Source organism: Ctenopharyngodon idella, chromosome 11, assembly GCF_019924925.1.
Source record: "Ctenopharyngodon idella isolate HZGC_01 chromosome 11, HZGC01, whole genome shotgun sequence".
NCBI lineage: Eukaryota > Metazoa > Chordata > Actinopteri > Cypriniformes > Xenocyprididae > Ctenopharyngodon > Ctenopharyngodon idella.
In genome coordinates this window covers 21,852,819-21,877,257 of record NC_067230.1, presented here as the reverse complement: position 1 = coordinate 21,877,257, position 24,439 = coordinate 21,852,819, and the positions used below count along the sequence as shown (strand labels likewise).

Below are 24,439 nucleotides of genomic sequence, written 5' to 3'. Positions count from 1 at the left end.
ACAAGATGTGGTCTAGTAAATTTGTAGTTTTTTTTTTTTTTTTTCCCCGCCTGTCATCTCTCTGTAATACTAAATTACATTGTCCTCTGCATCACTTGCAGAAATTCACTCTGATGATTCAGTCAACAGCTTTTGTTTCACTGTAATCCAGTTAAACACCAATAGGAAATAATTGTAGGTTATCAAATTGTGTGGAAAGACCTCCATATGTTAGAAAGCTGCTTTGTTATGTGATAATATTTGGTGATATGTAATTTTGTATTTGATCAAGGTTGAGTTGAGGAATGAAAAGTCACTTCAGATATCCAGCGTATTTCTAGTTAGTTGTATTTTATTAGTCTGCTATGTGCAACTTGAACTTTCTCTTTTAGAGAGATACAATTTCATGAGAAATATTTGACCTGTAATAATTATCACTGTTCAAATAAGAAATAAATTGAGAACCTTCCACTCTTCCTTGTCATCATTATCATCCTCCTCTTCCTCCAAAAACAGGTCCAAATTAAAGCAATATGGATTTAAATCTGTACCATGGCAGCATTGTGTGTGTGTGTGTGTGTGTGTGTGTGTATATATATCTATACAGCTATATATATATATATTTAGGCCTATCTATACAACAATGTTGATCAATACCAATAAAAACAACATTGATTTATTTTTAAAAAACTGTATGTGTCCATGTTAGTTTAATAAACTCACTTTAACCTTTGATTATTCATTGATTTTGTACAAATATCAATTACGTCACAAATTTCAAGGTTTTTAGGGTTACTTGATCTGATTTAAAAAAAAAAAAAAAAAAAGTATTTTCATAAAAAGTTGATGATAGTTTTTTTTAACCTTTTTGCTTTATTTCATAAATTAGATTTATTTTTCCTTTGCACCACAACAAATATTCTCATTACCCGTGTCATAATAGCGTACTTATTTTTGTTACTGTGCTCAGTAAGGTTAAATAACTTTCATCACTTAGACAAAATAACATGTAATTTCTGTGTTAGGCAGTATTTTGATGTTGGGTGACACACTCGCTGGAAGGGTTTTGGCCTTAATTCAGCACATTTGGATCTGACAGCTCCAGTCACGATATGCTTCACGACGAACAGACATTACATTACGGACGACGTCAAGTAAGATGACTATAAAACCTACAACAAAACTCTCTAAATATAATGTTTAATATAGCACCGTTTATTTAATTAGAAAGTGTATTTAAAAAAAAAAAAAAAAAAAAAAAAACTCCATTCTAAAACTGGTTTCTCATATCTACCTATACTCATAAATCTCTCAGAGACGAAAGTGTGACCACGTTATCTGATATCTTTAGGCCTGTAACATTATTTATTTAACTTTTTCTGTAGAAATGGCTTTCAAATAAAAGTTATTTCACTTTGCACTTAAATACAGTTAAACATGCTGGAAATTAGATTTATTAGTGAAATTCCAGGCGCAGCAGCAAGTGCAAATGCGTGTGTGCTGAATGGAGTCATAAATAAGTTGTAGCAAACTATAGCTAGCCTTCCTTGATACATTAAAAGTTAGACGCACGTTTTGACACTTAGGCCTATTATAATCGTTCCTTATCTTAATTGACAACAACTGATTATACGCTAAACGTAAATATCCTGTAGCTACATTAAAAATGTGTTCGAAGATCCCTAAAATAATATCATTCTTATATACTGTTATATTTGGTTAAAAAATAAATAGCCTATGTAATTTAAACAGGAATTTTCGGAAGAGGCGGATAGAGACTTTGGGTTGCGGCGTGAAATGAACTCATGCCATGAACGCGGCTAAAACTGCTTAATTAATGCTTTTACCCTGTTATTTTACGCAGCCACATATGAGCTATTGATGAGTGGCGTTGTTTTATGTGTGTTCCTGAATGATGATCCTGTCCTGGCACTAAAACTCCAGTCTCCAGAATTTATACCGAACCAAGCGATAGGATCAAATTAACCAAGACAATTGTGCACTGCAGTGCATCATTATTCCTTCATTAATGTATGATTTTGATTAATAGCCTCGTCTGGAGTTCTCATTGGTAAAATGAAACTAGGAACATGTGAAATAAATTGTACCAAAGCACAAGGTACAGTAGGCTATATATTCTCTAGCCTATTCCAGGCAGGGTATCAGTCATTTTTTCCACTTTCGTCCTCACAGACTAAACTATTAGATATACTTGATATATGGTATTAGTGTTTGAAAAAGTGTAAAGAAATTGTCCTTTGTGTTTTTATTTGTGTATTAAATTGAAAATGCCACATATCCTATCTCAAATGTAGTTGTATAGGAACAGCCAAATATATTATGAAACAAGCAAACTGGTTCCGTCACATTCAGCAATGATATGATATTAAAATAACGAGATGAGTGTGTTTTTGATCAAATATGTGTCCCCTAGAATAAGAGCGACAGAAATGTATCGTATTATTTATGGTTTATATATTTTAGACTAGAGGCAGAGAAACAAATAACAACCTCATGTATTTTTTACTTGCTAATGCATCACTTCATGGTGGTTTGAATTTTTTTTTCTTTTCCGTTTGACAAAATAGTTTTTATTCCATTATTTATTTCTTGGGGTGCAAAAATTAATTATTAATAATATGTACTTTTTTATATATATAATAAAATATTTAATTGAATCTTCAAGACTTTATTCTGAGAGTTTTGTCAGACCCAACTACAGTTCCCCAAATTATCAATCATTTCATGTCTTTGGTTCTGCTGTAGTTAACATTAGGTTTATTAATTTTATTAATAAAAATAATTACAAAGTATTATTTCAAGATTTAGTATTGTCTTGCATCACGAAGCAAAGGTCCTTGGCGTTAAAAATGTGTTACTTTAAGAGAATCGAGTGAAAAAATAGTATTTTTAAATAGACCAATTCCAAAGTTATCAGCAGAATAAGATCATTTTAGCATCTTGCAAATACTGTGGTGCAAAATGAACAGGACTGCACATTCATCACACTGCAAATCGCTTACTTCAGACACTTCTTCTTGGCACCACAACCAATGTCTTTGATTAAAAGGATCTTTCTGTGAAAATAAATAACCTCACTTCGAAAATATTGTGTTACCACATATTTACTTTTACTGCGTAAACACGCCAAAAGAAGTTTAATGCGCGGTGTGACGGCGCTCAGTTAGGCCGTAAACAATTCCGCATAAAATTACACAGCCCGCATTCTATGTGCCTCAGAGATATGGAGGAAGAATTTGACACAACATGAAACGAAAAACAGCAACGAGGGGTTTTAGATTTATTATTGTTGTTGTTATTATTATTATTATTATTGACTTTCATGCTGCCATTTGTGTCTTTTGTGGTTCCATGTTTAAGAAAGAACGTCACATTGCCACAACGTCAAACTGTCTTCGGAAAATTGTCATTTTAATTTTTTTTTTTATATATATTTTTGAAATACCAATGAAAAGCATAAAAAGCACAATATATGCTGATAAAAAAAGTCCATGACACCACAGCCTTCAATGCTGAGAGAAAGGCCATTCGCTACTAACCACCGTTCCGGTCCCTGGAAAAAGTTCACTATGACTTTTCAAGGCCCGCAAAAGTTGGCGTAATCAAACAAACAGACAAAACATAGGTAGTATAAAATCAGGCCAAGTGGTTAGGTCTGTAAGTGCCATCATAAAGGCATCGGTGCGCAATGATCCAAAGAGCCCGATTATAGGCCCGACTGTGTCCTGGAGACAAACAAATTCGCAAGAAGCGGGATGTGCTCGTTTATTCCTCTTGGTTTGCATCAGAAAGTGAAGAAGCTCCGCCGTCGGATAAGCGGTCCGCTTCTCGCGTCCTCTCCTGCTCCGACAGCTGCTCGCTGCTGGGGATGGAGTTCTTTTTTGGACGGCCCTTGGGTTTAGTTGGAGATTCTAGTCCTCCTCCTTGCAACACCTTCAAAGCAACAACGATACACATCAGCTTAGATTTCCACAGGTATGACATAATTTGTAGCGCTATTATTAGAACTTACGATTTTCTTCCACTTCATTCTTCTGTTTTGATACCATGTTTTGACTTGAAGCTGACTCAGGCCTAAAGACTCTGCCAGGTCTATTCTGTAAAAGAGAAAGATGTCGACTAAGCCATTTCTCAGACAGTACCAAATGTGTTTTGCATGTACACAACAAAATAATACAGTTAATAATACAAAATAATAGAGTTGGCGGAAAAAGTCAAACAGTGGCAGTGTCTTAAATACGTAAAATAATTGACATTTAAAGCGTGTTTACCTGTCAGGAGTTGAGAGATATTTTTGTTTCTCAAATCGTTTTTCCAAGCCCATAAGCTGTAGTTCGGTAAACACAGTCCTACTCCTCCTTCCTTTCTTAGTCTTGCTCACGGCATCACCTCCAGGATCGAGTTTACCCCGAAGATGGAGGTCCAGCGGGAGATGGTGGGATGAAGAGCCCACCTGCAGTCCCGCAGCTCCGGACAGAAGCGCAGAGCCCAGCGGCGCCCCGAGTGAGCAGGACAGAGGAGACACTGGAAACTTCAGGATACTGGTCTGGTCTGCTTTAAGGACTGGAAATAAAACAAATGTGTGTGTATGTGTTAGCCATGATCATTTTATCTGAAATAAAACCTCCTGGCATTTTCATGTCAAATAAAAAAAAGTTTGGATGGATACATCAAGGTGAAAGTGGATATTATGTGCAGATTTATACAAATAATATAGTCTAATATAAATTACATTTTATATATATTTTCCCTGATCGATCTAGCTGTTAGCTACAATTGAACTGTACGCTTTTGAATTCATAAGGATATTTACGTAGAAATCTTGAATAACAGTTTCAAAGGCTTCAAAACAGACAAATATTTATTTAAATGAGTTCATTGTGCTTAAATCTTTCCAGCCATAACGGATGGTATCTTTTAAAAATTGACAGTCTTGTGAATATTTCAGCGTCAACCTCGAAATTAGCTGCATTATGTTGCATCACTGTAAAAATGTTTTCATTACAAAAACATCTTTATTTCCAACCATTTAATTTGTCACAGTAACCTTAGTCGTTTCTACTCAATTTTCGCAGTTTTCAACACAGTTTTCTTCATGTGTAATTAAATTCAAAGTGCAGTGAATTTATCAATGCATGTTGTAACTTTGGCACCACTATTATTTTACTTCACTATTTAAGGTGGCAAATAAAAAAAAAAAAACTTTGTATTTTAGTGATTTTTTATTTGTTGTTTTTTTTGCAGTGGTTAGTAAGAGTTTTTCCCAGATCAACAAAAAAGGGGCCTGAACTGAACGTGCATTGCTCGGTCCACTGCATTGCATATATTTCGGTGTGAGATATCTGATTTGCTTTGTATTGGTCTGCAGATATAATGTGGAGTCTTTTCTCTTTGAGTAGGCAAATAGAGAGGTTCCGAAATTTGAATGCCCTGTATTAAGAGAAGGTTAAGATTAAAGGATTGCCCATGCCGGATCTCAAAATATTGTCTGACTCAAAGGTCACGGTTCTTACCTAAGTGGTTGTGGTATGGTCTGGCGGACAAAAGGGCATGTACTCCAAACTTTAGAAGGTCTCCAGTGGGACTTGATACCTTGTGATCCGGATGGTCTGTAAGAATCTCTTCAATCATGAAACTCCTGTACCTGTGAGACCTTTGGTCTGGATGGACATCCGGGGGGTAGTAGTGCGCCCCAATCTCCAAAGGATGTTGCATTATTATAGTTTAAATGTAGCAGATGTTCTCCGAACCTCCTGGTAGCCTGTAGAAACCTTGAGGTCACATTGAGGATTTAGATGTCCTTCTGAAGCACCGATGCATAAACGTCCATTCAGATTTTTAGATGTGCTGATCATCTAAAAAAAATCATCTTCGCGTTTTTGGAGCGCTTTTGAAATACGCGAAGAAGACTTTGACTGATTCACGATCTTTGAACGCTCAAAACACGAGCGAAATTTATTTCTTTTCTTTCGGGGAGTTCCGAAATGTGTGGTCCCGTCCACGCAGCTGGAGTGAGAAGTCTGATCCGCCCAGTGAGGGCAGCCTGTTTCTGTTCTTAGCGCACCAGCCGAGCTCTGAATCACGAACATAGACATCTGAGTTTAAGGAGGTCTAGCACAACGCCACACCTCCTCCTCCTCAGCATGCTCGGGCACCCTCTGTAAATAAAGGGAAAACACATAGTCAAAACATTGAACTTGTCGTGTGACTATTTTTTAAATGTCTTCGATCATTTGAATAAGTTTCATTTTAAAGCGGCTTTTGGCAGAATCTATTACTTTATCCAAAATACATGAAAAAGAAATACATACAAAAAGAAATTCTTCTGATACTTATATTCCCATTTCCGAGTCTTTTTGTAGCTCTTATAGTTCTTTTACATATTTTTTAAACTAGATTTTTTTTAACAAGATTTTTGCTTTTTATAATCTCGAACATCTTAATTTGTTCTTGACCCATATATCAGATTATAGTCACATATCTTTCACTAACGTTGTTGTCTTAATTCTTGTCTTCAATCTATCAGCGTAATAAACAAATAGGTTATAAAATTAAATGATGTTTTCAACACATTATCTTATTAAACTTAACCTTGCAACAAAATAAACGAAAGTCTAGCGAAAAATAAAACGGAATAGGTCCGCTCGAAATAAGGATATTTGAGCTCATCATAAAAAGACACAACATCGCCTGTTTAAATATTCAGATCTTTGAATTCCGATGGTTGTTAATAGATATAACCTACCGATTTATTTTAAATTCAATCTTAAGAAACTGGGTCCGCGAGAATAGGAGGAACGGAAAAATATTAAGTTTGGGCTCCAAAATCTTATGTAAAATATGTAGTTCAAATAAAGGTTTAACACTAACTGGCCTTTTAAATTTCATAGTATATCTGGCACACAGTTTTTTCTTTTGCTTGTGATGTTGTAATAGAAAAACAGAAAACTGTTTTAATTCTGATGAATAAAACAATGCCATTCCTGTTACAATGATGAATCATTCAGGCTATTCACCATCGTCAGGAAATTCTTTTAAATTAAATTTAATTTAGAGGACAAGTTGCAAATTTTCTTCTGAAAACACTCTAAATCCATTTAACATGGTGATCCCAGTGTAACAATAAAAATACTGGGTTACACTTTATTTTAAGGTGTCTTTGTTACAGTGTAATTATACATATAAATACTAAGTATTAAGTAACATGTTCTTACTATAGGGGTAAGATTAGGGTTTGGTTTGGTTTAGGGTTAGTTGCATGTAACTATGCATAATTTACTGTTATTAACTACATGTAACATATGTAACAATGACACTGTAAAATAAAGTGTTACCAAATACTGTTTGAATATGTATACAATATAATAGACAATATACACCCAATATAAGGTCCTATTATTACGCATCAGACACAAGGCAGTTGCTTTTGTTTATTTTCTGTAATCATAGCATTCTGCTTCATATTGAACATTTCATAAATATTTCAACATATTAAATTGTAAAATGTGACACTGGTCAGTGGTGAAGCGCTGTCACTCTATCGGGCAGAATAAACCACTAAATTGCGTCTCATGTTTACAGCATTTAAACAGAAATTATATTTCTTCCTTCTTCACACTGTTTAATAAAATCGTATGATTTTAACATTAATCGTTATGCCAAAGCTAGAAGCATGCATGTCTTCTTTATTTTCTTTCTTCTTCTTCATCATATACTCTATTTTTCTTCGTCCATGCGAAACTATATTACTTTTATAAATCGTGTGCCTATATGACACAAATATAACTATATATATATATATATATATATATATATATATATATATATATATATATATATATATACAGTATTAGTTTCTCCTATTCGTATTAGTTAGGCTACTTTTTATAGTGTGTAATTATTATTATTTCTTAAATATTGCATATTTCGAAAGAAAGAAAGAAAGAAAACGAGAAAAAGAAAGAGAAAAGGAAAAAGAAAGACATCACACTCGTTCAGCCCCCTCTCACTTAAGATAATATTCCACATAGTAAGTCTAAAGCATGAACGACCACTTCTGATCGGAGCACTTCTGTATTTCAACCACTAGGCGACATCATGTGAATGCCAGATTGCATCGAGTGGGGTTAGTAGCCATATGTAGTATTGTGGGAAGTTGGACCACTTCAGCAAAAGGTTTATTGCGTTAATCTGTTATGTGCTTAACCGTGTGCGCCGACAAGCTTCTTACAGGACGCCCATGGCCACTCTAAAGCATCATAAACATGCACCTATATTGATCAGGCATGCCTTGTATAATATTATATGCATACAGTGGAGCTCAAATGTCTACACTGAAAATCTGGTATTCCAAGTTTTAAACTTGAAAAAGCCCATAACATTGTAGAATTTTAAAAATGTTTTAAACAGGCCACCATTCTATAAACAAATTTGTGGCATTGGGCATGTGAACTCCTTTTACAAAAGGTCAGACGTTCTTGCTTGCATTGAAGCACAAGATGATCTTTGGATCATTCTCAAATCATGTGGGATAACATGGTCACGGTCATAACATAACTAGTTACATGTAACGGCGTTACGTAATTTAATTACAACATAAATGTAACTGTAATAAATGTGGAGTTCACGTAGCTCGAGTGCTCGTGACATTGAAGCAAATATTAACAAATACTAAAACATTCTCGTGTTTTTTCCCTTCTTTTTTTAAATTAAAATTTGTACACAATTTGTTCTTTTAATTTATAATAAAGATTTTAAATTAGGAAAATGCTTAATAGATGCATTTGCATTATATAGCTATTATAGACGTCTTTGTTAAAATAAAACGGCAGTTTTATAGCCTAATGTTTGCTTGCGTGACTTCCTTATGTCTTCCTTGTTTTTGATTTCATAAATGGCAGTGATACCTTTTTATAAGTACTTCAGCTCATTAGTTCAAGCAGATCAAGTACACCCTTAAGATGAGTCAATAACACTTCACATGAAAATCAGCCAGCGTCCAAATGTGCTGTTCTTCGAGTGTTTTGTCCCATTTCCTCACATGCTCTCACCGCCCTTCATCTCTGCTTTATAGCCCTCATTTGATCACATGACCACGGATCGACCAATGACAATCCTTATCTGTTTCCTCCAACCTGTTACAATGTAACATCCCTTTGAGCAGCGAAACTGATACAAATGCACTCGACACTGTCTATAGTTGATTCATGCGTTTGCATTTCACAATGACCCCAGTGGAAACAATGGTCTGAGCTAACAAAATCCGGTTCCAGGGACGAGGTATGTACCAGTAGGTCACACGAGCCCTAATGTTAGCCTTTGCTTTTAGCGCAGTAGCATTAAAGGTTAGCTAGCTGAGAGATGCACCGCAAGAGATTAACCATACAGTCTGTTAGTTAATTTAGTGATCTGCTCTCTAAACTCTGTTATTGTGCAATTTTGTCTCGGTTTCCTTTGATACAGAGCATATAACTGTGTAATTATCCTCATACAGCAACGCTATCTACAGAGCTGGGGAAAACAAGCTGCATCGTTCTTTTTGTGGGCTGTAATGCATGTTACTGCCAATAATTAATGTTAGACTTTAATTTCTAGGATGAAAGCAGAATGAGAATCTGGAAATTTGTGTTATTATCTTATGTTCAGTCTTTTGAAAGCATGCTGTTATAGAGTTTGTTTCCTTTTAATAACAATGTAGAGGATGACTTTATTGTCCAGTGTACAGAAGAGAGATAGATTTGGTCTTATATTGTTTTCATGTTCTCCCATGTGTTTTGCTTGTTATTGTAGTGTCTGTCCAAGCTCATTGTGTATGTGTTAATTTAGTGTTGTAGTTTTTATTTGTATGTTCAGTGCTCGGCGTAAATGAGTGCACCCCCTTTGAAAAGTAACATTTTAAACAATATCTCAATGAACACAAAAACAGTTTCCAAAATGTTGACAAGACATTGTATAACATCTGTTTAACTTATAACATGAAAGTAAGTCAAAAACATTTATCTTGGTCTCATCACTCCAGAGTATAGAGTCCCAGTAGTCTTCATCTTTGTCAGCATGGACCCTGGCAAACTCTAGGTGGGCTTTTTTGTGCCTGGGCTTTAGGAAAGGCTTCTTTCATGGACGGCGCCCATGCATGCCATTCCTCTGCAGTGTACGCCGTATTGTGTCATGGGATATAGTCACCCCAGTTTGCCTTTCTACTTCTTTAGATAACTGCAGTGAACTTGCATGCCGATTTTCTTCAACCCTTCTCATCAGAAGACGCTCCTGTCGAGGTGTTAACTTCCGTGGATGACCTGGACGTCTCTGTGAGATGGTTGCAGTTCCATCTTTTTAAAATTTTTGTACCACTTTTGCTACAGTATTCTGACTGATAAGTAAGAAATTATTTTCTTTCTCAGGTCTTGTGACATTTCTCTTCCATGTGGTGCCATTGCTGACAGCATGAAATGGGAAGGGGTTTTAACACCCTTTTATAGTCAACTGTCTGCTGGACACCTGTGTAATGAATAATTAGACTCACCTGTGGTTGAATTCTTGTTAAATTAGACATTTGTAGTCTAAAATTAAGCTTTGCTCCAGAGACTTTCAGTGGGGTGTACTCATTTTTGCATCACCCTAATCTGAGTAAAACTGAAAATTTTGTTCTCTAAGTTATATTATTAACCTTACTTTCATGTTATAAGTTAAACAGATTCTATATAAAACTTGTCAGAATTTTGGAAAATGTTTTTGTGTTCATTGAGATATTGTTTAAAATGTTACTTTTCAAAGGGGGTGTACTCATTTATACTGAGCACTGTATGTATGCATTTCATTTATTTATTTAGTTATTTACCAAAGCAACATTGCATTCTTATACACTTTCCACAACATAACAATAATAATAATAATTTATTATATGTATTTATTTTTGGATTATGCATTTAAAATGTACTTTGCTGATTGCTCAGTAATCAGGGATGCAGTACAAAGATTACATAACAAAAACAAGTTTCTCCTCTTGAACTTGGGCTGGAATTCATGGTACAGTTTAGTCTGGATGTCTTATATTGATGTAAATAAACTTGACTCCTCAACAAATGTTTCCCATGATAGATCTCTGCATAGATAGTTGCAGTAGCTGAAAAAAATTTAGTGACATGTACTCGGTGTTTTCTAAAAATAAAAGAGGGCATGTGAAGGGTCAGACATTCAGCCAGCAACAACAGCAAGATTTCTCTAAATGGTTCATTGATTGCTATGATTGGCTGAGGGAACACTTGAACTCAAGCTCTGTGGTCATATCTGAAAGGCCATGTAACCTTAACTAAACACATTCACTAAGATTATGATATTCAAGCTGTTTTTTTTATACAGTATGCTGAAAGTATGCTATGGTGTGGTGACTAAAGCTGATACGATTTAATGTCACAATCAGTGTTTGGGAGTAACTAGTTACATGTAACGGCGCTAGGTAATTTAATTACAAAATAAATGTACCTGTAATCCGTTATAGTTACTGAGAAAAAACGTGTAATTAAATTACAGTTACTTATGAAAATGTTAACAATTACAAATGGGGCTTTGCCTGTTTTTGATGTGCCTGATGCCTCCTGTCATTTAAAGGCCGTTTAGTAAAGCGATGTCATTCTGATGCTTTTAATTGGCTCTCTTGTTTGACTTTGCAGAGCATCACGTCTGCCAATTACATCAATCATCATTTCCCCTGAAAGCTTTAGACTACAAGCTGTCTGAGAGTTGCCACTATGGCGGGTGATAAAAATGCATTCCATTGCTGGAAATTTAAAAATAATTTCATCCAGAAATCTGTATTTTACCTCAGAACAATCGAGTAAAAAGAGGTGCTAAAGTCTGATTTTGTGGTGGCTGTGCTTTAAAATGTAATTATTATAATCTTAATTCAAGTGATGAAGGATTTTGAAAGTAATCAGTGTTGTAAGGTTAACTAATGTTTGAAAATGATTAACAGTTGAAAACATTAGTTAGAAATTTAGAAAAGTAATGAAAAATGAATCAAATGTAATCTGTTACATTACTTTAATAAAGTAATTGAATTTACACTACTTACTACATTTTAAATAGGGTAACTTGTAATCTGTAACCTATTACATTTCCAAAGTAATGTTCCCAGCACTGGTCACAATAAAGGGACATGCTGAATAAACTACAGTCTTTAACTCTAAATGATTATTTTATGGTTTATTACATAAACAATTCTCATTTTATCAATGCAGTCATTAAAATAGTAGCTATAGTAAGTTAACAGAAACCAGTCAGTTGTCTGGTTAATAATGAATGCATTTAAATACATAAACTCATTGTGCAAATTTAGCAATAACACTAATCTGATATAAAGTATGTGTGCACTCCTTTTTGTAACTCTTTTTATGAAAATGCTTTGAAAAATCAGTTCAAAGTTTAGATGAAAGTGATCGCCGCCCTTTGATTTAATTCAGTGGGCAGCGTTCAAGGATTCACCCAAGCTCAGACTCTGGCAGCTTTTGTAAGGGTGACAGCTGGAAAATTGTTTGCAAGCATATTAATTAATAAAATACATTATAATGATTAGCTATAAACACTTGGGGGACTAAAACAGGAATGCATTTAGGAAGCAAAATGATCTCCAAATGTATATTAAAAATATAAGGCTCAAGACTGACTTGAAAGCACATGAGATAAGTCTCTGTCTTTTCTATCAATGTGTTGATCAGGATTAGGAAAAATCCATTCCTAATCAGATGAGTAGCACACACTGATTGACTAGTGTCAGGTTGAGTTTTTGGACGGCTCAAGTGGGGTTTCACTTTGTCTCTGTCGGATCGGTGTGTAAGGAGAAGCGTACGTTACAATGCAAATGAGTCTCATAATGCCACTCCGCTGTCCTGTGTCTTCTCATTTTACACTGTGAATTAATCATGGTGTATCCAATGACTGCTAACATCATCCTGAATGTGCCAAAGATCGTTACACAAACCCAACGCAAATAGGCAGTACTTCATTACTTAAGGCAGCACTATTGTTCTCCACTTTCGATTATTCTTAAAGATGAATAAACCTGAGAGAAATGTTCGTTAAGATAAAGATCATTGAAGACAAGATCATTTGAAGGTCTATATATATATATATATATATATATATATATATATATATATATATACACACACACACAGTCAAACCAAAATGTATTCAAACACCTTGAACATTTCATTCATTAATACAGTTTATTCACTATAGTTTAAAAAAATGGTAATAAAATATGACAAGATCTCAGAGTTAACCTGTATCAGAAAAAAATGAATCTTAATTATGTCAGATAACACTTAAGCAAAACATGGTCAGGTCAAAGTGTCTGAATAATTTTTGATTCCAAATTTTTATCAATTTTACTGGTAGTCCACTGTATGAAGAATTTTTGGGTAATATGTCACAGTTTACTTTATTTTGCTATCCTCACTTACATAAATGAACTATAGTTTCCTGCACCCATTAGTAAAAATATATCAAAAATATCAAAAATGTCTGAATAATATTTGGTTTGACTGTATGAAGTGTCTGTGACTAGGAATAAAGCGTAACCCAATTTTATACAATAACAGTATTTTGGCTTTGTCAAACCAAAATAATTTAGCATGCAAAATATTAAAACGTGGTAATATGAAAATCCAGGAGTAAAAACTTGTTTTTGAGCAGGATGGTTACAGTCATTGCCACACTTACCTGTGATTAAAGTAATGGCTATTACAGTCACAATGGTAATGTGAGTAGTCAGCTGTTGACACATGATATGCAGTGGTCACTATAGGGTTAAACTGACACAATGAAGTTTCCATAGCTTCATGCTAGTATAGTATAGGTGAAAAATCCCTCACATATATACACAACAACAAGAGATTGTAAATCTGTAGTCCTCCCAATAATTTATGAGGTTGATTCCTGTGAAAATCTTGATGATTTGATTAGTCTGAATGGAAAAACTACAACATCATATGGGTTTATTTGTTATTTGTTTCCTCAAGAGTCAAGGTTATTTTACACTGTTCTTATATAGAAATGGTTGTAAACTTCTCGCTCTTTATATATGCCATTTGCAGTGACACTAGATCCAGCGTGTGACACAGCATCACACTTTATAAAATTTCCTCCCAGGAGGGAAAACTCCCAGGCAACCAGCCTTACAACTTCCTCATTTATGTTGTGTCTTGACTGTTTACTCTGCCACTGTTTTGTGTCTGAGGCTTTGACACCATGTTTGCTCCCACTTTTCAGTGTCTGCCATGGCAGCAGGCGTCAGTTTGTTGAGTGACCTGCCCTACACCACCGGCAGTTCAGCTAACAGCAGAGAGTTCAACACTGACATGGAGCCAGGTATTATACTGCTATTTTCTGTACCTGTGACTGGGAGATATTTTAAACGGTTAATGCCTTAAATAAAAAACAAATAAGATGAGATTCTGATTTGCAAGGACTGAACAAACAGAGTCTTTTGTGTATATTTGTTACAGAAAGAAAAGTTTGATGTATGTTATAATATAATTTGTACATGTTATTCAAGAATGTATTATTATTGATTTACTCAAAAACAAAAAACAAAACAGATCATAAGGAAAATATTTGCATTGTAATTAAGTACAATAACATTTTAGTTTTATACAGCATGTACAATAAATGGGATTTTAATTTTAATGTATTCTATTTTATATCAAGTCATCAGAAATAAGAGCACTAGAGCTTGTTTATACTGTATTATATTATAATATTACAAGAAATTGTAATTTTTGTGGATTAATTGTTTTGGATATACTGTTCAATATATATATATATATATATATATATATATATATATATATATATATATATATATATATATATACACTTTTATTTAGCAGTGTCACATTAAATGATTCAAAACTGATAGTAAAGACATTTATAATGTTACAAAAGATTTATATTTCAAATAAATGCTGTTCTTTTGAACTTTGTTCAATAAAGAATCCTGAAAGAAAATGTGTCATGGTTTCCACAAAAATATTAAGCAGCACAACTGTTTTTGACATTGATACTAAGATAATGTTAATCATTTATTGATAATGATTCTTGAGCATCAAATCAGTATATTAATTTAAATAATTTCTGAAGAATCATGTGACACTGAAGACTGGGGTAATAATGCTGAAAATTCAGCTTTGCATTACAGGAATAAATTATGTTTTAAAATATATTACAATACAAACAGTTATTTTAACTTGTAATAATATTTCACAATATTGCTGTTTTTACTGCATTTTTGATCAAATAAATACAGCCTTTGTGAGCATAAGAGACTTATTTCAAAAACATAAAAAAAATTTACTGACCCCAAACTATTGAATGGCAGAGTACAAAAATATTTTTTTTTTGCCAGGTAACGGGAAACATTCACATTCATTCAACTATCTACATTAACATATATAGACTGGTGCAGACATCATAAAGTCTTATTTTTCATCTATTTTAAATGACTCATTCAATCTTGATGGACTCCTTTAAATACAGAGATAATGCATCTCCTTTTAATCTTTCTGAATTCAAGTGATTAAATGGCCATGCTAACAAGAACTTCAAGCTCATTTCCATTATTTCATAAGCCTTTTCAAATGCTGAGGAGACTGATGTATGATGAAACTACTTTTCTTTTATGAAGTATTCTGTTTTTGTGCTCTGAGTTACATAAAGTCTTTGTATTCACTGCAGCAGATGGAATGCATTAGTTGAAAAGGTGTAATTTCAGCCCCATTTTGTTGAAATGCATGCACGGTTACGCAACCAGAGCTGTCTTTATCATTTTCATAAAACACATCATCCTGTTTCTCTTCCACCTGAGACAAAAAACACAAGCTTCTGCACAGCCTCCCACTGACTTCGGACTTGGTCACCATGGAGATCCCCTTCAAGTGCAACTAAACTGGTTGGATTGTATTGGTCTCTTATGCACCTTTTGTGCAGCTAGGTGATTGTGTAGCGATGATTCACTGCTCTGGGGTCAACGCTTAGTTTGTTCAGGCTGTGCTAAATGTAGTGTCATCGGTGCGTTAGACGAGAGGCATGCAGAGACGGACTTGCTCTTCCCTAGACAAGATCTTCATGGGATTTTGAAAGATGCGTCGGCACTCTGCTTCTGAGATCTTGCTGAAGATCCTGAGGAAGAGGCGTAGCTCAGCTGTGGAAGTTCTGACTTCCTCTTCACAGAGGGTTATTGTAGCGCTTAGCATGTCCGAGGCACAGATTGACATCACAGGCTGTGGATGTAACGTTTCATTTTCAAGTTAAAGCTACATAGTCTGATGACTAAATTCTGAATCCTAATTTTTCTTCATGTATCTCTCCAGTAAATGTCAGAGTGCCGACTGCAAAGTACACCAAGGTGGGCGAGACTTTGAGGCATGTCATCCCAGGACATATGCAGTGCTCCATGGCGTGTGGTGGTCGAGCATGCAAATACGAAAACCCTTCTCGCTGGAGCGACAAAGAGCAAGCCATCAAAGGACTGTACTCCTCCTGGTAAGCTGTCTTCTCGCTCTCTTGTCAGAAGAAACAGAGTAAATCTGTATTGTTTGAAGTGAACATATCAAATATTTAGCAGAGTCAACATCCATTCATTGTGCTACTCCTAGACAATTCAAAACTTAGATACACTGTTAGTTGAAGGCAACGAAAATGTTTTTGAGAGGGAACGCAAAGGTTTTGTGAGAAAACGCAAAGTTTATGAGGGGAATGCATTTTGCGAGCGAACGCACAGTTTCTTGGGGAAGTGCAAAACATTTGTGAGAGAATGCAAAAGCATTGACTTTTTATTTTTCCTCCCATCTCATATTTTTTTCCACCACCATGTCTCCTTAGAGGCTCTGTTAAACTTCTTGCCCCCCCCCCCCCCCCCAATACAATGAGTATAGTGAGTATTATTTATTTATTAGTTGACATACTTAGCATTTGCTTTCCATTCTTATTTTGTAATATTTGTATTAATGTTATTCAGTCAGTTATTTTGTTGATATCTAATTCATTCTCTGTTCACAGGATAACTGATAACCTGTTAGCCATGGCACGACCTTCAGCTGAAATCATTGAAAAATTCAACATCATCGAACAGTTTCATATGTATGTTGAACTCAGCGGCAAGCTACCAGTAAGTGATTCCCAAGATGCACCAGGGACGACTTTGCTTATGCTTATTCTTACCTCCTTCTAGGTGTGGCTTAAAGACGGTAATCAACCTGCAGCGTCCAGGGGAGCACGCCAGCTGCGGCAGCACTCTGGAGCCAGAGAGCGGTTTCACCTATCGCCCAGAGGTTTTCATGGAGGCAGGGAGTGAGTAGCTCACACATACACACAAACATACACCTATTCCTCCATCAGTAGTCAAGGGAATCAGGCTGGGATAAATCCTCACTGTTATCACATTAAATTGTCAATGTGTTTGACAAGCTAAAGAACCTTTTAAGCTATGCTTGCTTTGTAAACGTGGTGATCATGCAGTTGTTCAGCTTCCATTCAGGTATTGAGGCTTAGAGGGATTGGCAGCCCTTAACAAGCTCTCTTGAGAGTGCTGCTGTGCTTATAGACAGCCCCTTCTGGGAAACTACGTAAGGTACAGTTTTCCACAGAGCACAGCAGGTCCAAACATGCACAAAACCTCTCTCAAATTTAGGAAGAGTCAGCACTGATGAGAGGTCCTCCATGTTTGTTTTTACATAAACATAGACAACATATTGAGGCGGTTCTTCAACTATGGGGTCTTTTGGCCCCCTTTAATGAAAATTCCCACCACAGTGCCATTTCCACCACATCACAGATAATGTTTTATACTTTTTTGTTATAGCATTCTAGGATGGTAATGACACTGGTGAAGATTACATTTTTAATATTTTAAAAAATGTTCATATATAAAATATAATATTTTAGTTAAATTTTTTGCAAAGTTTGACAAAATTACAGCTTGATTGAAAATGACGCATGATAAAAATATTTTGTTCACAAGTGATACCCTAATAACTTGGTTGTTTTCTTGGTCAACAAATACACTAACTTTAGAATAAAAAAACATTTTATTTTTACATTTAACATTTTTATAATTGTTCAGTGTGGTGAAAATGACAACTACAACTGTGCGACATTTTACATTTTTACACAAATGTTGAACTTGATTGAGATCAATTTCAGTTTATTTCACTCTTTGATTATCAAGATTTAAAGGGTTAGTTCACCCAAAAATGAAAATTCTGTCATTTATTACTCACCCTCATGTTGTTCCACACCCGTAAGACCTTCATTCATCTTCGGAACAGAAATTAAGATATTTTTGATCAAATCCGATGGCTCAGTAAGGCCTGCATTGACAGCAAGTTAATTTACACTTTCAAACACCCAGAAAGGTACTAAAAACATATTTTATACAGTTCATGTGACTACAGTGGTATAACCTTAATGTTATGAAGTGACGAGAATACTTTTTGTGTGCCAAAAAAAACAAAATAACAACTTTATTTAACAATATCTAGTGATGGGTGATTTCAAAACACTGCTTCATGAAGGTTCAAAGCTTTAAGAATCTTTTGTTTTGAATCAGTGGTTCGGAGCGTGAAAGTCATGTGATTTCAGTAAACGAGGCTTTGTTATGTCATAAGTGTATCGAAATTTCAATGTCCACGCTCCGAACCACTGATTCGAAAATCTTTAGTACCTTTCTGGGCATTTGAAAGTGTAAATTAACTTTCTGTCAATGGAGGCCTCACTGAGCCATCGGATTTTATCAAAAATATCTTAATTTGTGTTCTGAAGATGAACGAAGGTCTTACGGGTGTGGAATGACATGAGGGTGAATAATTAATGACAGAATTTTCATTTTTGGGTGAATTAACCTTTTAACATTTAATAATTCATAATTGTATGATGCATATATTCATAGTTTATTACAGAAGTCAGAGTGTTTTGGACAAGGGTAAACAATCTATAAATAAAGCCATTTAAAAAGTAGGGTGAAAAGATATCTTTTAATGTTACTTTTACTAAAAACCAACCTCTGGGACATAATTGTGACTGAAGAAATTCAGTCCATGAAAGTCCAGTCCAGAAATTCGTTCTGTGCTAAAAGCAAATAACAAAAAATGTTTTCGGTTTGAACTGAATTTCTTGAATTGCACAAGTTTTTTTAATCTTATGAGAACTTTTTTCCAGTTTATTTTTACAACTTTGGCTGGAAGGACTATGGCGTGGCATCCTTGACTACTATTCTTGACATGGTGAAGGTGATGTCATTTGCCATGCAAGAGGGCAAAATTGCTGTCCACTGCCATGCTGGACTTGGCAGAACAGGTCAGTATCTTGATTCTCTTGAAAATTTACAGCGATAATTTAATATAACTTTAGTAGTTTTCCATTTTACTGATTATTTGATTCTTAACTACCCTTTACGCACATTCGTCTTCTTATAGGTGTCTTAATAGCATGCTTCTTAGTATTCACATCCCGGATGAGCGCAGATCAAGCCATTTTGTTTGTTAGAGCTAAACGTCCAAATTCTATCCAGACTCGTGGCCAACTGTTATGTGTGAGAGAGTTTGCCCAGTTCCTTGTGCCACTGCGGAGTGTATTCTCGTGTGCCGAGCCCAAAGCTCACGCAGTCACGTTGTCGCAGTACCTCACTCGACAGCGGCACCTGTTGCACGGCTATGAAGCACGACACATGAAGAACATGCCAAAGATCATATACCTGGTCTGCAGGCTCCTACTGGACATAGCAGAGAACCGGAAAACGGTGGAAGAAGAGGTGTTAGACATCCCAGACCTCACGGAGGAAGTGGAGAAGACGGTCTCGCTGCAAGCCCTTCAGCAGTTAGGGAAGGAGATGAGGGGGAAAGGGATTCCCATATCCTCACCTCGTTCTCCTGACCAACCCAGCTTGCTTCTTAAAGGAACACAGAGTGATCCACCTCATGACCGGCCACTCTGTAGCGACCAGGAGTTTGATGTTCTCTGGAGATGGCCGACGGTAGACAATACCTACAAATCTCATGTCATCTTGAGAAAATGTCTTAGCTATAGCGACTCAGCCTTGCACAAACTGGACCCAAGGGTGCAGTTACTACAAAGTCCCCAGAATGCTCTTGGCAGCAAATCTGGGTTAAACTTTACCGAACTTTATTCATCGCAGAGAAGATTAGATACACAAACTCCTGACCTTCTGCCATCCCTGTTGACATCTGAAGTCAACAACAGTCCCAAACATGGCTCTTTAACTGGTTCCTGTAGCTCCCTGGGACAATCCAAAAGTGTTGAAGGCCATGTATCCTGCTCTCCTGTCTCCATAAAACGGGTACCTCTGAAGGAGGCAAAACGCAGCATGTCTTACGGCTTTCTAGGGAGGACCAGTGACAACAGCATATTTTCGACGCATCAAGGTGGCAAAAGTCACCTCAGCCCTAATGAAAACACAACCTCTGATGTCACACAACAATTCACAGATGTTCCTATTTTAACACTTCAAAGTGAACTCTCACCTGAGACTCGTCATCTGTTTGTGGCCAAAGCTCTCACGATGGACATTGATGGAGAGGAACTAAGGAGCACAGTCTCAATGTGGCAGGTAGGAGCTTTGTTTTATGTCATAGATTTTTGGGTGAATTGAGTCTCAGAACTTGATATCCATATCCTGTCCTTCTATAACACAATTCAGTAACTTTCAGTCATTTTCGCACTTGCTGTTGTCCCTCAGACAGAGATGAACTCCCGTGAAGGTGCGTGGGAGAGGTTGTGCACCGAAAGAGATCCTGTTGTGCTCTCCACACTCATGTGGTCTTGGCTAGAGCAACTAAAGGAGCCAATCATCACAAAAGAGGATGTGGAGACTTTGGCTGGAAATTGGGGATTCAATCCCCAAGATGCTCTTAATTCACTCGATAAGGTACCAAGCTACATGGAAAAGTGTCTTTAGAGCAGTGGTTCTTAACCTTTTCGACTCCAAGCCCCCCACTTTGTCCGAGACAATATTCAAAAGCCTCCTCCTGATATGTACCTCTGATGTACGTTTTATGTTTTTTTAATTTTAATGCATTTTAATTCAAGTCAGCATGAAATTAAATTTCACCCTATGTATTTTGTAAATGCATGATCTCACTGTGAACCATTTATCCATGCATGTTTCTTTTTTTAATGTTTTCACCTCGTAATGTTTAACCAAAATATCATAACTGGACCTTTGGGTGAAAATGACAGACTTCTCTTTGGTAACATATGTCGGACTTCTCCATTCATTTAGTCCACTTAGTTAAACCCCACCTCTGCAAATTCACATTCAACTACCTCCACTTTTGAGTGGAATGCCCACATCTCAAAATCCAATCAACAGCCAATGCATAGAACCAAGTCCCTTTTTTTCTTTCTTGATAATCCGTTTCACTCAGATGTGTGTCACAATAGAGAGTAAAAGATCTGTCGCTATTTCCAGTTCATTGCAACTTTAAGACATTCTCACAGTTTCTCACTTCTCTTATTCAGTTTTTCCCAGTGTTTTAATGGTGACAATAGTTATGACTGGCCTAATGTTCCCTGTTTTACTCCCTAGATGTTTAATAGCCAAAGAAGGGTCGTAACATTAATGGGGGCTCGTCCGGGATTTGAACCCGGGAGCTCTCGCACTTGAAGCAAGAACCATACCCCTAGTTTTAATATAACTAAATTTAAATCATTTTAAGACTTATTGGGAGGTTTGCAGAGGCCCCCTAGTGGGCTCTGGTCCCCTGATTGGGAACCATTGTTTTAAGCCCGGAACACACCAAGCCGACGGTCGGGTGTCGGGCAGTTTTTGTTCATCGGCCGACTAAGTTTTCTCAGTATGTTCAGCACCGTCAGCTGAAGTTGGTCCTCGTCGGCTTTTTTTCGGCCGATTCGACATTGGCGTCGGAGCTCGACGGTCAGTCGGGCCATCTGATCATTCTTATTGGCTGTTCAGCTACTGCCACCTGCTGGTACAGAAAGGCATTTCTTCTTATGCAAGCGCAGAACGGACGTGCTACTTGGCCGTCGGATTTCGAGCGCCAGTTTGGTGTGTCAGGGCAACTTTGGACCCAGACGCTGCTGACGTGAGCCAACCCTGCAGTCTGCTTTCGTCGCCACTAGTTCGTTGGCATCAGCTTGATGTGTTCTGGGCTTTGGAGTACATTTCATTACAAATGTGACTTGTTTTTTCACTGTCTAAATGGATTATGTGTACTCTAAAACATCTGTTTGTCTTTGTTATTTAGGGACAAAAACAAACCCTTCTGTGTATTCTTGATTGCGCTGCTCATTTGCTTAAAATACCAGAGGATGTTGAGAATGCCTTTTTTGAACGCACAATCAAAGCATTTACTTGGGTAAGTCATGGCCACAAAACAGTTTCGCAACAGACTACTGGTGCAATTGAAGTGAAGATGTGTTTTTTTTTCACCTAGCAAGATTTTGTGGTACTTTTTAGATTTGTTTATCCTAATTATGTGAATCTAATCTTTGTCTAATCCAGATTTCCTCAGATTCAGAGAATGGGCAGTTAATCTATAAGACTCTGAAAGACGTCATGATCCCTGTCCTCAATGATATGAGGACAAAAGCAATGGAAGAGCTTGAGCTGACCTGCCACTGTTCCAACTTACCCTGATCAAGAGGGTGAGACACTGGATGTGGAAACTGAAATCTGGAGTCTGCACTGTAATTTTGAACGAAAAAGAAACAAACACAGGCACAAACTAACAGGTTTAGTGTTTTTTTTTTGTTTGTTTTCAGTGGTGTCTTTGCCATGATTACTCATTTAAATAATGTATTTTAACATCTTTTATTTGTGAGAGAACAATAATTACTGCCATACATGTATGTGCCACAAGGTTTTGTTAGGCTATTTTTCTAATTTTGTTCCTTAATAGTTTATTTTTGGTACACAATATTTATTAGCTAACTGAGGGAACTATTTATTAATAAGTATGTCATGTATTTATTTTTTACGCTTTTGTTTGGCTCTAACGAACTGAGAATTCTCATGAAAATGTCTTTCGTCTTATATAACTGTTTGAATAGATAGATGTTAGATGTACCTCATTATTAACTAAACCAAAATAATATCATTGTGCAACATGTCTCATTTTATGACACAGTCTTTAATACTTTTATTGAATGAAGCAAATTGCCAGATTTGCTGATTTTTGCCTTTGCAAGTTTAAAGGTTTGTATTTAAGGTACAATAGAGGACAACTGAAAGCTTTCATTCATAATGCAACACAGTTTATATTATGAATAGCTCAGCATGGCCTTGATCATACTTTTGAAAAGTTTTTGAGAATGTATCAGTACAATTCCTGCTAAAATGACACAAAATACTGACAGGCTTTTGCAGGATGCTCTTTAACTTTTATTGGCATTATTTATAACTAAGCTGCTTCTTTTAATGGATTTAGAACAAAAAAAACAAACAAAAAAAAACCCCGAAAGGAATATGTACTAATATGTTTGTCATGTGGTGTTTTAGTACTAGATAACACTGTGGTGTTAAAACTGACCTCATTTGTCATCTAAAATGCTATCATTGTCTTGTTACTTGTACTTTTTTAAGTAAATATCATTTAGCCAGCAGAATACATGTTTATTCATTCATGTCCGTGGAAGAATTGTAAGTCCAATAATTCTTGTCTGATTCTTAAAGACAGAATATTGTGGATTTTTCCTTAGCACTATATATTTTTTATTTATTACATTTTCATTCAAGTCTATAAAATAAAGATCTGAATGTTATCTTTAGCAGAGTGTCTTATTAAAATAATAAACTAATTCAACTTTGCCTCCATTAAGTTTCTTTATTGCACTATTAAATAAATCTTATTCATTTTTATGTGTTCTGAATCATTATTTCATGAAAAAAACCCCTCACCACTGCAATTAGACCAGGGTTGTCTGGGTCAGCCAATGCAGCAAATAAAAATTCTAATAGTTCTGTTTCCTAGTTTTTGAAGTGTTGCTCTGCAACCAACTCGAGCTTTTGAATAAGGCAAGATAATACATGACGTTTTAGAAGCACTTGGCATGTATGAAATACAGAATGCTTTTTATAAGACTCTGTCTTGTCTTGTGTGTCTGGATCTTTTCATTCAGGCTGCTCTGGAGCTGCCCTGCAGCCGTAATTATTGCCAGAAGTGCATCAAACAAACTCAAGTTGCGTAAAAGAGCCTCATGTTCTGCTAGGTCAGAAAGTAATTTTCCATGCATAAATCCAGCAGAGTGTGATAAATGGTGCTTTATATTCTAATGGAAAGGTATGCCAAACATGAAGATGAATCTGAATTTAGGTTTGTGCTGAGAAGACCTTGTGTTCAGAGATGATGTACGTAGCATCTCAGGTGAATATTAAAACTAAAGCATGTGCTCTTAGCACTTTAACCAG

At 35.9% G+C, this 24,439-nt stretch overlaps 2 protein-coding genes across 5 annotated transcripts; one reads left to right on the top strand and one right to left on the bottom strand.

The window, feature by feature from the left end:
- Positions 1-3,265: 3,265 nt before the first annotated feature.
- On the bottom strand, positions 3,266-9,034 carry barx1 (BARX homeobox 1). Its single transcript, XM_051913021.1, has 5 exons — positions 8,907-9,034; positions 5,514-6,158; positions 4,272-4,563; positions 4,013-4,097; positions 3,266-3,933 (listed from the first exon to the last, which is right to left on the bottom strand). The coding sequence occupies exons 2-5, from the start codon at positions 5,713-5,715 to the stop codon at positions 3,766-3,768; spliced, it is 747 nt and encodes a 248-aa protein (XP_051768981.1). The 5' UTR covers positions 5,716-6,158; positions 8,907-9,034; the 3' UTR covers positions 3,266-3,765.
- A 78-nt stretch (positions 9,035-9,112) lies between these two features.
- On the top strand, positions 9,113-23,890 carry ptpdc1a (protein tyrosine phosphatase domain containing 1a). 4 transcript variants are annotated; one of them, XM_051913017.1, is made up of 11 exons: positions 9,113-9,279; positions 10,209-10,376; positions 14,269-14,367; positions 16,368-16,539; positions 17,056-17,136; positions 17,228-17,346; positions 19,213-19,350; positions 19,470-20,620; positions 20,750-20,938; positions 22,278-22,388; positions 22,535-23,890. In XM_051913017.1, coding segments are annotated over exons 2-11 (2,196 nt in total). In that variant the 5' UTR covers positions 9,113-9,279; positions 10,209-10,375; the 3' UTR covers positions 22,670-23,890. The 4 variants fall into 4 exon arrangements, with proteins under 4 accessions (XP_051768977.1, XP_051768979.1, XP_051768980.1 ...); XM_051913019.1 differs by lacking the exon at positions 10,209-10,376; XM_051913016.1 differs by lacking the exons at positions 9,113-9,279; positions 10,209-10,376; positions 14,269-14,367 and adding an exon at positions 15,013-16,285.
- Positions 23,891-24,439: the final 549 nt, after the last annotated feature.

Bases quoted from the DNA above. Each gene is read 5' to 3' on its own strand.
- ptpdc1a (XM_051913016.1), top strand. From the start codon at position 16,138: ATGCGTCGGCACTCTGCTTCTGAGATCTTGCTGAAGATCCTGAGGAAG. The intron at 17,137-17,227 runs GTATGTTGAACT...ACCTCCTTCTAG, and splicing joins ATCATCGAACAGTTTCATAT to GTGTGGCTTAAAGACGGTAA. The intron at 20,939-22,277 runs GTACCAAGCTAC...TTTGTTATTTAG, and splicing joins CTCTTAATTCACTCGATAAG to GGACAAAAACAAACCCTTCT.
- barx1 (XM_051913021.1), bottom strand. From the start codon at position 5,715: ATGCAACATCCTTTGGAGATTGGGGCGCACTACTACCCCCCGGATGTC. The intron at 4,098-4,271 runs GTAAACACGCTT...TCTCTTTTACAG, and splicing joins TATCTCTCAACTCCTGACAG to AATAGACCTGGCAGAGTCTT. The intron at 3,934-4,012 runs GTAAGTTCTAAT...GTTGCTTTGAAG, and splicing joins GAATGAAGTGGAAGAAAATC to GTGTTGCAAGGAGGAGGACT.